At 39.2% G+C, this 12,536-nt stretch overlaps 1 protein-coding gene across 7 annotated transcripts in view; it reads right to left on the reverse strand.

The window, feature by feature from the left end:
- Positions 1-1,552: 1,552 nt before the first annotated feature.
- The window catches only part of ENOX1 (ecto-NOX disulfide-thiol exchanger 1), a 512,511-nt gene continuing 501,527 nt past the window's right edge, over positions 1,553-12,536 (reverse strand). For all 7 annotated transcript variants that reach the window (XM_032496083.1, XM_032496086.1, XM_032496080.1 and 4 more), the window contains one exon: positions 1,553-2,527. In XM_032496083.1, the coding sequence (XP_032351974.1) occupies positions 2,396-2,527 (132 nt within the window). In that variant the 3' untranslated portion in view covers positions 1,553-2,395. The remainder of the gene's footprint in view (positions 2,528-12,536) is intronic.

Below are 12,536 nucleotides of genomic sequence, written 5' to 3' on the forward strand. Positions count from 1 at the left end.
GCCTCATTCTCCTTTGTGAGACCAACAAGGTCAATAATACTGTCTTTATGTAGGGTTATCCCAAGGATGAAAGAGAATGGGGTAACAGACATAAGTAGACTCCAGATGGCTCTCAAAGGTACCCATGTTAGTTCCTTCCCCAAGTAATCTCTAAAGTCCTATCTGAACCTGAATGTCTGTGAAATAATTCAGAACTTTTTTCCTGTGAAAAGAAGTTATTCACAATATTGAAGTTAGAAAGTAGTGTCTTTTGTCAGATCTAATATAAGGGCCGTCCAACTCCTTTTCCTAATCAGAGCTCTAAGTTGGCGTTTACCCTGTGCACTGTATCCTTCTGCTACACCGACTACCGGCAATACTTGAATACGTGAGTACACATTTGAAACCGCTACCAGGCTTTCAATTTGCAGTAGTCTAGATTGTGGTACCTGTGTGTGTCTCCTAGACCTTGTCTTTATAATTGTCACTTTACAGAATTCTTTTTTTCTAATTATTTTTCAGGTGAACCTCTTAGGTTTTCTGTTTTATGTTAACATCTATAAATGAGGTCGTCTCCTTTCTGACTGTTGCATCCTTACTTGTGTCTCCTGACCTAGAGATAAATGTGTCAGGAAGATGGTGGGCATCAGCAGATGACAAGAGAAAGACCTCTAGTGGTCCAACATTTAATATGATATTGCTATTTAGTTTGAATCCCATAGCTCCATTTTCTTATCTTTCCTGTCACCTGGCTCACACCATATAGAAACTTTTGGGAAAATGTCTTTTCCCCATTGAACTCTGAGCTCATTAAGGAAGGGGTCTTTTCTTATTCAGCTCCATACTCGTAGTGTTAGCACTGAGCCTGAACATAACGTATGTGTAGATACTTATGGGAGGCATGAATAAGTACCTTAATTTATCAGAGCTCAATAAAAAGAGCCTGAGGACAATAATGTCCAATAGGAAATTATGAACGTGTTTTCAGAATTTCAAAGAACATTCACTGTTCTAACATCTTCCTAAAAAAATGTTTCATTTAAAATTAATATCTTGAATACTTGTCTTTTTTTGTGATTCTCATGTAAGAAAGCAGGAAGGAGATACAATTTAAAGCTCTATTCTACTTGTAATTAAAGAGGGGAAGCCCAAATTTTCTCTCAATTGTTGGTCCAAGTGGGAATTTTTGAATTCCTTTTCTAACTTGTATGCTTTCCAGAAAACATACAAATAAATAAATCCAGGAACTAGTAATATTAACTAATTGGCTACTTTGTACCCATGCATGAGGACCAAAAACAAAGGTTAAGATTTATGTTTATCACATTTGGATGTCATATCATGGTATTTTCAAATAACATCTATTCTAATGCTATATAATCTCCTTTTTTTTTTTAGTACTTTCCACTCCATGATTTTTATATATTCCTGTTTGAAATACTGGTTTGTCTCTTAATGTCAGTCATGCATTTAATCATTTAAAAATGATGGGCTATGAGATGGGACTGAATAATGTGAAAAATATTTCTCAAGGAAGAATTAAAATATATCAAAGAATAATTTGCAAAACCAATATGGTAGAAGTCATATTTATTGAAAAAAATTAATATCTTTGCTATAAAATTTGTAACAGGAATATTTACTGAATGTTTATTTTGATGCATAAACCTGAATATTACATACCAAGTACAAGACAGTAGCACTAGTTTTTCCTTTATTTACATTTTATGAAAATTGTTATGCGGTCCGTGTTAAAAGAACTGATGATGGAGAATTGTTACATTAGAAAAATAATATTCTTGGTAAAGCATTCTCAAGGAGTCCAATCACATTTTCTGCCCCTTCAATAAGGCAAAAGTCCCTAGAACGGCATATAACTTAATTTACAAAATACAATAACTGTTCAGACACATATTCAAGTTTTCTTTTGGTATGATTATTCCTCTCACTGTAAAATTACTTTTTTTTTCTTTCTTCCTTTTTTTTTTTTTACTAAAACAGAAAGACTTTCAGGAAAAATGTCATTGAATGGTTTCAGCTATACATTACATATACAACTCTGTAGCCTAGCAACAACCATTGCCACACCATCATTAAAGTCAAATATTTTGCTTGGTGAGCTATTCTCAAATGTAGCATATTTTAAGGTTTTGCCATCATGATGACTGTGGAATCATTGTTTGGTTTTCATAGCAAACGGATCTGTCACAGTATGAAGCTTTGTTTATTTTAGGGAACTGGTACACAATTACATTTCCACTCACAAGAGAACGCCACAGATACAGCTAGAGTCAGGCTCTGGTGGCTCCACGAAGGTCCCACGCTGGACCAGCCCCAGACCTCCTGGGCTCACCCTGCACAGCCCTGGCTGGGTTCAGGTGGTTTCATTTCCAGAAACTTTTGCTGCTCTTCACAGTTAGGTAGTTTTAATTCCTTCAAAGGCACACAACTTCCACCTCTTTTCCAGCGTTGCTCCCACGCCTGTGAATTCCTGTTTAAACATGCGTGGCAGCCTCATCAAAAGCATTTCGATTTCGTTTGCAGATATCTGTTAGAAAGGAAGAAAAGTCACTTTGGGGAAAGGAACTCATCTTAGAGGAGGCAGGGGGTTGAGTAAGGACATGCTTTCCCAGTGAGATAAACGTGAGTTTTTCAGCTTGGCTGTCAAGTCATGGCCTTAAAAAAGGAGCGCAAGTGAAAGGGCTCCCTCCCATCGTCCCCTGAGCAGCTGGCCGGAGTGGGGCACGAGACAGTGGGTGGAAATTCCAGGTGTACCCGTCATGTGGATGGCGACCTTGCTGGCAGCACCGCGCCTGAACAGTCCTCCCTGATGGAAAAGGAGCTGGGTATGGAATTTAAGGGGGCTCAGAGCAAATTCAGCACCACTTCTGGAAAGCTACCACTCCTCTGAAACAAAGGGCAGCACTTTTTATCTAACTCAGTGAGGATCAGACGGCATGTGGGTGGATTTCTTGCCACCCTAACAACTTTCTCTTCCTTTCACTTTCACAGGAACTAGAGACCATACGGGTTTAGGAATAGAAATGAACTTCAATGCCTACAACAGTAAAAGTCTTGATGTCCAGTCATAATATCCAGGTAGGTTTTCTTAATGCATTTTTTTCTTCTCCCAACTTTGATTATATACATTTTTATACCAGTAATCTGCTTTATCTTAAACAAAGAACAAGCCAACCACAATCCTCCTGTTCTAAGAAGCCACTGCTCTTGTTTTCCTGTGTTTGCATCCTGATCCGTGCACACAGGGATCTCATATAATAAGGTGCCTGAGATCTTGGAATTGGGGGTCTGACATTTCTGTTTGGATATTGTTTCCACTGTTGTTATGAGCTAAATGGCCTCTACACCAGGATGGTTAGTCTCTCTAAGCCTTAGCAAGTGGGAATACCAACGTTCAGTAAGGATGTGGGAAGACTACTGGCTCAGCACAGACTCGGGCACAGTGCGTCAGTGAGTTAGAACCTCATTATTTTCATGGTACAGTTACTGTGTGGATATCATTTTAGTTTATACTTTTCATTTAACAATTAAGACTCATTTTAAAAAGAGACCAAATAGGCCAGAAAATCAAATCAACTGTTCATTTAATATTCACATGGAAAAAGATTTTACATGACAGTCAATATTCCTAGGCCTGTAATACAAAACTTTAGTTAAACAGAGGCAATCCTGAAAGTTGAAATCAGTTGTAGAATTTTTATGTGAATTATTTTGAAATCTGAATGTATTTTTTCCACAAAACTGTAAAATGGATTATGAGATTCCCAAGTCAACCCATAAAAGTGTATCAAACACATTGTTAAAAGGTTCCTAATGAATTTGAGAAAGGACATTTTCTTTCAGTGAGCATCGGACAAAGCGCCTTCACCAGCATCCTGAGTTTATTCCCACAGCATTCATGAAAGGTACGCAGGGCAGACGTTGCATGTGACAGCTGAGGAAACTGAGCGAGCTACAGGGGGTCAAGTGCTGTATCAGAGATGGAATTGGGGAAGACTCCACTGCTTGTGGGCTGGGAGTGGGCACTGGTTTGCTTTAAATGTTCCCCATTGTTGTCAACATCTGCGGGTGAAGAACCACGGGTGTGGTGGGTTTTTTCTAAGTGTCAATCACCTGGGGTACTTGTTTTTTTCTTTTTCTTTTTTTTTTTTTTAAACTTTCCCTAGTCTCTTCTCTGGAGTCTCTAATTCAGCCAGTGTGGAGTGTAAGCCCAGATTAGGTTTAATAGTCACCCCGAGTCAGGCATATTTGGGTTAATAATGGGGGTTTATTTTATTTTATTAAGAACTTTATTGTGGTATGGTTCCTGTACAAGTAACTACACGTATTTCAAATGTACAATTTGATGAATTTGGATAGATGTATATATACACCAGTGAAACCACTAGCTAACATTTCTGTCATTCTCCAAGAGGTGCCATTTTCGAATTCCCAATTTATCCCTTCCCTCTGGTAACCACAAGTTTGTTTTCTATGTCTTTGAGTTGTTTCTGTTTTGTAGGTAAGTTCATTTGTTTCCTTTTTTGGATTCCATGTATGAGTGATATCATATGGCATTTTTCTTTCTCTTTCTGGCTTCTCTCAGAATGACGATCTCCAGGTTCATCCATGTTGCTGCAAATGGCATTATTTTACTTTTTTATGACTGGGTAGTATTCTATTGTGTGTGTGTGTGTGTGTGTGTGTGTGTGTGTGGTCTGTGTGTGTCTGTATACACACACATATACACATCTTCTTTATCCAGTCATCTGTTGATGCATATTTGAGTTGTTTCCATGGCTATTGTAAATAATGCTGCTATGAACATTGGGATGCATGTGTCTTTAAATTACATTTTTCTCCAGGTATTTGCCCAGGAGTGGTATTGCTGGATCATATGGTAAGTCTATTTTTAGTTTTTTAAGGAACCTCCATACTGTCCTCCATAGTTGCACGAATTTACATTTCCACCAACAGTGTAAGAGGGTCCTTTTTTCTCCACACCCTCTCCAGCATTTATCATTTGTAGACTTTTTAATGATGGCCATTCTGACTGGTGTGAGGTGATAGCTCATGGTAGTTTTGATTTGCATTTCTCTAACAATCAGTGATGTTGAGCATCTTTTCATGTTGGCCATCTATCTCCCTGTCTTCTTTGGAAAGATGTCTATTTAGGTAAAGCCTTTTCTGCATGTATTGAGATGATCATATGGTTTTTATTCTTCAGTTTGTTAATGTGGTATATCACATAGACTGATCTGCAGATATTGAAAAATCCTTGCATCCTTGGGGTAAATCCAACTTGATTATAGTGTGTGATCCCTTTAATGCATTTTTGGAATCAATTTGCTAGTATTTTGTTGAGGATTTTTGTGTCTATATTCATAAGTGATACTGGCTTGTAATTTTCTTTTTTTGTGATATCTTTGTCTGGTTTTGGTATCAGGTTGATGATGGCCTCACAGAATGAGTTTGGAAGTGTTCCTTCCTCTGCAATTTTTTGGAATAGCTTCAGAATGATAGGTGTTAAACTCTTCTCTGAATGTTTGGTAGAATTCCCTTGTGAAGTTATCTGTTTGCTGGGCGTTTTATATTACTGACTCAATTTCAGTACTGGTAATTGGTCTGTTCATATTATATTTCTTACTAGTTCAATCTTGGCAAATTGTACTTTTCTAAGAAATTGTCCATTTCTTCTATGTTGTCCTTTTTGTTGGCATATAGTTGCTCATAGTAGCCTCTTATGATCCCTTGTATTTCTGTGGTGTCGGTTATAACTTCTTTTCATTTCTGATTTTATTACTTTGGGCCCTCTCCCCTTTTTTTGATGAGTATGACTAAAGGTTTATCAATCAATTTTATCTTTTCAGAGAACCAGCTTTTACTTTCATTGATATTTTCTTTTCTTTTTAGTCTTTATTTCATTTATTTCTGCTCTAATCTTTATGATTTTTTTTCTTCTATTAACTTTTTGGGCTTCGTTCTTCTTTCTCTAGTTGCTTTAGGTGTAAGCTTAGGGTGTTTACTTGAGATTTTTCTTGTTTCGTGAGGTAGGCTTTTATTGCTATAAACTTTCCTCTTAGGACTGCTTTTTTGCTGTGTCCCAGAGGTTTTGGATCATTGTGTTTTTGTTTTCATTTGTCTCAAAGTATTTTTTATTTTCTCTTTGATTTCTTCAGTGATCCATCGGTTATTTAGTAGCTTAGTAGCATATTATTTAGCCTCCGCGTGTTTGCAGTTTTTAGTTTTATTCTTAGTGTTGATTTCTAACCTTACAGCATTGTGGTTGGAAAAGATGCTTTTTATGATTTCAATTTTCTTAAATTTACCAAGGCTAGCTTTGTGGGCCGGCATGTGGTCAATTCTGGAGAATGTTCCATGTGTATTTGAGAAGAATGTGTATTCTTGCTTTTGGATGGAATGCTCTATGAATATCAATTAAGTCCATCTGGTCTAATGTGTTATTTAGGGCCTGTATTTCCTTACTAATTTTCTGTCTGGATGATCTGTCCATTGATGTAAGTGGGGTGTTAAGGTCCCCCACTATTATTGTGTTATTGTCAATTTCTCCTTTTGTGTATGTTAACAATTGCCTTATATATTGAGGTGTTCCTATGTTGGGTGCATATACAATTGTTATTTCTTCTTAGATTGATCCCTTGATCATTCTGTAGTGTCCTTCTTTGTCTCTTGTAACAGTCTGTATTTTAAAGTCTCTTTTGTCTGATGTAAGTATTGCTACTCCAGCTTTCTTTTGGTTTCCATTTTCATGGAATATCTTTTTCCATCCCTCTACTTTTAGCCTGCATGTATCTCTAGCTCTGACATGGGTCTCTTCTAGACAACATATATATGGGTCTTATTTTCATATCCATTCAGCCAGTCTGTGTCTTTTGGTTAGAGCATTTAATCTATTTACATTTAAGGTAATTATGAATACATATGTTCTTATTGCCATTTTGGTAATTCTTTTGGGTTTGTTTTTGTAGGTCTTTTTTTGTTTTTCTTTTTGTTCTCTTTTCTTGTGATTTGATGACCAGAGAAGTTCCTTTAACATTTGTTGTAAAGCTGTTTTGGTGGTACTGAATTCTTTTAGCTTTTGTTTATCTGTGAAGCTTTTGATTTCCCCATCAAGTGTAAATAAGAGCCTTATTGGATAGAATATTCTTGGTTGTAAGGTTTCCCCTTTCATCACTTTATAAATATATCATGCCACCCCCTTCTGGCCTGTAGAGTTTGTTGAAAAATCAGCTTTTAACCTTATGGGAGCTCCTTTGTATGTTATTTGTTGCCCTTCTCTTGCTGATTTTAATATTTTCTCCTTAATTTTTGTCAATTTGATGACTATGTACCTTGGTGTGTTCCTCTTTGGGTTGATCCTGTGTCGAACTCTGTGCTTCTTGGACTTGGGTGACTGTTTCCTTTCCCAAGTTAGGGAAGTTTTCAGTTATCTCTTCAAAAGTTTTCTCAGGTCCTTCTATTTCTGGGACCTCTATAATGTGACAACTTCATGTTGTCCCCGAGTCCTCTTAAACTATCCTCATTTCTTTTCATTCTTTTCTTTTTTCTGTTCTGCAGTAGTGGTTTCCGCTAATTCTGTCTTCTAGCTCACTGATCCATTCTTCTGCCGTATTTAGTTTGTTCTTGGTTCCTTCTAGTGTGTTATTCATTTCAGTAATTTTATTCTTCAATTCTGTTCTGGGTATTCTTTATATTTTCCAGCTCTTTGCTAAAAACTTCACTCTGTACATCTGTACTCCTCTTGAGTTCTCTGAACATCTTCGCCATCGTTACTTTAAGATCTTTCTCAGATAAGTTGCCTCTCTCCTCATCACTTACTTCTTCTCCTGGGATTTTATCTTGTGCCTTGGCTTGGAAGATATTCGTCTGCCACCTCAGTATTGTCTAGTCTATCTTTCTATTTGTATTTCTAGGTAGGTTAGTTAACGTTTCTCGACCTTGGAGAAGTAGCCCTCTGTGGGAGATGTCCTATGCATCACAGCAGTGCACTCCTCTCTTGTCACCCAAGGGCCAGGGTCCAGCCGGTACCGGTATAGAATCTGGCCTGTGTTGGTTGATTCTTTCTGTACTTTGGGATTGCTGTTTTCTTATTTCTGGTATCTGCCCCTTGGTGGATGAGGCTGGACTAGAGTCTTATGCAGATTTCCTGGCAGGAGTCAGTGCCTGCCCACTGCTGGGTGAAGCTTGGTCCTGGACCTCTGGTGGGTACCTAGAGGCGTTTGTGGCTCAGGAAGTCTGCTGATGGGTAGGGGCTATGTTCCCACCCAGTATGTGGTTTGGCCTGAGGCTTCCCAGCCCTTCAGCCTCTGGGCTGTTGGGTGGAGCTAGGCCTTGGTGCTAATGATCCAATCAATATGTCAGCCTCCACAGCTCATGTTGATGAACACTCCCAGGATGTCCACCACCAGCTTTTATGTCCCCTGGGTGAGCTGCAGCTGTATCCTGCCTCCCTAGGAGAGCTTCCAAAACCAGCAAGCAGGTCTGGCCCAGGCTCCTATGAAGTCACTGCTTCTGCCCTTGAACCTGGTGCATGCGAGATTCTGTGTATGTTTCCTAAGAGAATGAAGTCTGTTTCCCTAGTTCCATGGAGATCCTGGAGTTAAGCCCTGCTGGCCTTCAAAACCGCATGTCCTGGGGTCTCCTCCCAAAGCCAGAACCCTGGGCTGGGGAGCCTGACATGGGGCTCAGAACTCACACTCCTGTGGGAAGGCCTCTGTGACTTAATTATTCTTCAGCTTGTAGGTCGCCCACCTGGGGGGTATGGGGCCCGATTATATCATGAGCACACCCCTACTTCTGACCTGCTGTTGTTGACTTTTATGTTTTCAGTTGAAGGTGATCTTTGTTGCTAGGTTCCAGTCTTTTTTTTTTTTTTTTTTTTGATGGTTGTTTAGCGGTTAGTCATGCTTTTCTTGTAGTTGTGAGGAGAGGTGAGCTTGTGGTCCTACTACGCTGCCATCCAGCTTCCCTGATGCCCATGCCGACCCCAGGCCAAGAATGGAGAGTTGAATCAGACAAACTTGAAATTTAATCTGGGCTAGGCCCTGAGCAATCTTTGTGACCTTGGGCAGGTCATTTAATAGCTGTAATTCTGAGGCTGAAGGAATTACAAGATGGAGGAGTAGGAGGACCTTGCCAAACAAGCATCAATAAAAAAGACTGGACCCTACCATAAAAGATATTCTGTAACTAAAGAAATAAAGAAGGAACCACAATGAGATGGTAGGAGGGGCGTGCTCATGATGTAATCAAATTCCATTTCCTACCCCTGGCTGGGTGACCCATAAACCGGAGAATAGTTATAGTGCAGAGTAGCTCCCATAGAAATGAGAGTTCAGAGCCCTGTGTCAGGCTCCCCAGCCTGGGGGTCTGGCATCTGAAAGAGGAGCGAACAGAGCATTTGGCTTTGAAGGCCAGTGGGGTTTAATTGTAGGAGCTCCACAGGACTAGAGAATATATATAGACTTCACTCTTAAGGGGTGCACACAAAATCTCACATGCGCTGGGACCAAGAGCAAAAGCAGTTAACTTTATAGAAGCCTGGGCCAAACCTACCAGCTAGTCTTTCAGGGTCTCCTGGGGAGGCTGTGGTTCACCCCGGGGACATAAAAACTGGTGGAGGCCATATCAGGGGGTATTCATCTGCATGAACTCTCCTGGAGGCTGACATCTTGCTTGAGTCATTAGCACCAAGACCAGGCCCCACTCAACAGCCTATGGGTTCCAATGCTGGGATGCCTCAGGCCAGACAACAAACTGGGCGGGAACACAGCCCCACCCATCAGCAACCAAGCTGTCTAAAGACTTCCTGAGCACACAGTCACCTTTAGATATGGCTCCAGACACAGCCCTGCCCACCAGAGGGCCAGGACCCAGCTCTACCCACAAGTGGGCAGGCATCACTGGTCCCTCCTACCAGGAAGCCTACACAAGCAAGGCCTCTAGGATCAACCTCACTTACCAGGGGGCAGACATCAGAAGCAAGACAACTAGGATCCCACAGCTTGCCGAACTGAGTCCACAAATGCAGACCGCACCCTACCCTGGGGCCAGCTGGCCCTTGGGTGACAAGAGGGGAGTTCAGTGCTGGGACACATAGGACGTCTCTTGCAGAGGGCCACTTCTCCAAGTCAAGAGATGTAACTAACCTACAACATGCATAAAAATACAAATAAAAATTTAGACAAAATGAGGCAGTAGAGGAATATATTCCACACAAAGGAACAAGATAAAAATGCCAGGAGAACAACTAAGTGAAGTGGAGATAGGCAGTCTATCTGAGAAAAAGTTCTGAGTAATGACAGTAAGAATGGATGCAGAGAAAGAGAAGTTAGAAGTTTTTAACAAAAAGTTAGAAAATATAAAGAACAACCAGAGTTGAAGAATTCAATAACTGAAATGAAAAATATACTAGACGACATCAATAGCAGAAAAAATGAGGCAAAGTAATGGATCAGTGAGCTGGAAGACAGAGTAATGGAAACCACAGCTGTGGAACAGGATAAAGAACAAAAAGAATGAAAATAAATGAATACAGTTTAAGAGACCTCTGGGACAACATTTAGCACATAAACATTCACATTATAGGTCCCAGAAGGAGAAGAGAGGAAGAAAGGGCCTGAAGAGATAATAGCTGAGGACTTCCCTAACCTAGAAAAGGAAACAGTCACCCAAGTCCAGGAAGTGTAGAGAGTCCCAAACAGAATTAACCCAAAGAGGAATGCACCAAGATGCATTGTAATCAAGTAGACAAAAATTAGAGATAAGGAGAAAATATTAAAAGCAGCAAGGGACAAGAAACAACATATAGGGGGACTCCCATAAGGTTAATAGCTGATTTTTCAGCAGAAGCTCTGCAGCCCAGAAGGGAGTGGCACGATATACTTAAAGTGATGAGATGGAAAACCCTACAACCAAGAATACTCCATCCAGTAAGTCTCTTGTTCAAGTTTGATGGAGAAATCAAAAGCTTTACAGACAAGCAAAAGCTAAAAGAATTCAGCACCACCAAATTCTCTTGGCAGAAAAGGCCACAACTAGAAACAAGAAGACTATGAAATGGAAAAGCTCACTGGTAAAGGCAAACATACAGTAAAGGCAGGAAACCATTCACACACAAACTAAAAGACAAAAGTAATAAAATCATCTATATCCACAATAAACTGTTAAGGGATCCACAAAACAACTAGATGTAAAATATGATATCAAAATTAGTAATCATGAGGGAAGGAGAGTACAAATGCAGAGTACTTAAAATGCATCTGAAGTTAAGAGATCAGCAACTTAAAACAACCATATGTATACTATATAGACACATATGGCTATATGTATGTATATGTGTGTGTGTGTGTGTGTGTGTGTGTGTGTGTGTGTGTATGTGTATATAGACTGCTATACCAAAACCTCATGGTAACGACAAACCAAAAATCTATCATGGATATACACATGAAAAAGAAGAAGGATTATATTAAAATGAATGTATGTATGTATATGTAAGACAACTATTATGCTGTACACCAGAAACTGACACATTGTAAATGGACTACATACTTCAATTTAAAAAAATGAAAAAGGAATCCAAACAACACTAAATATAGTCACCAAATCACAAGAGAACAAAAGAAAGGGGGAAAAACACAGCTACAAAATCAAATCCAAAACAATGAACAAAACAGCTATAAGAACATACATATAGATAATTACCTTAAATGGATTAAATGCTCCAACCAAAAGACATAGACTGGCTGGATGAGTACAAAAATAAGTTATATATGTATACATATATACACACACACATACATACATGCTGTCTACAGGATGCCCACTTCAGCTCTAGAGACACATGCAGGCTGAAAGTAAGGGGATGGAAAAAGATATTCCATGAAAACTCAGATCAAAAGAAGCCTGGAGTAGCAATACTTAACATCAGACAAAAGAGACTTTAAAATAAAGACTTACAAGAGACAAGGAAGGACACTACAGAATGATCAAGGGATCAATCCAAGAGGAAGATGTAACAATTGTAAATATATATGCACCCAACATAGGAAAACATCAATATATAAGGAAAATGTTAATGGAGATAAAGGAGAAACTGACAGTAACACAATAATAGTGGGAGACTTTAACCCCCACAACTTACATCAGTGGACAGATCATCCAGACAGAAAATCAGTAAGGAAACATAGGCCTTAAATGACACAGTGGAACAGATGGACTTAATTGATATTTATAGAGCCATTCCATCTGAAAGCATCAGAATACACATTCTCAAGTGCTCATGGAATGTTCTCCAGGCTAGATCACATGCTGGCCCACAAAGCAAGCCTTGGTAAATTTAAGAAAACTGATACCATATCAAGCATCTTTCCTGACCACAATGCTATGAAATTAGAAACCTACTACAAGAAAAAAACTGCAAAAAATACAAATGGAGGCTAAACAATATGTTACTAAACAAACAATGGATCACTGAAGAAGTCAAAGAGGAAATTAAAAAAATAGCTGGAAACAAATGGAAATGAAAACACTATGAT

Source organism: Camelus ferus, chromosome 14 (genome assembly GCF_009834535.1).
Source record: "Camelus ferus isolate YT-003-E chromosome 14, BCGSAC_Cfer_1.0, whole genome shotgun sequence".
Lineage (NCBI taxonomy): Eukaryota > Metazoa > Chordata > Mammalia > Artiodactyla > Camelidae > Camelus > Camelus ferus.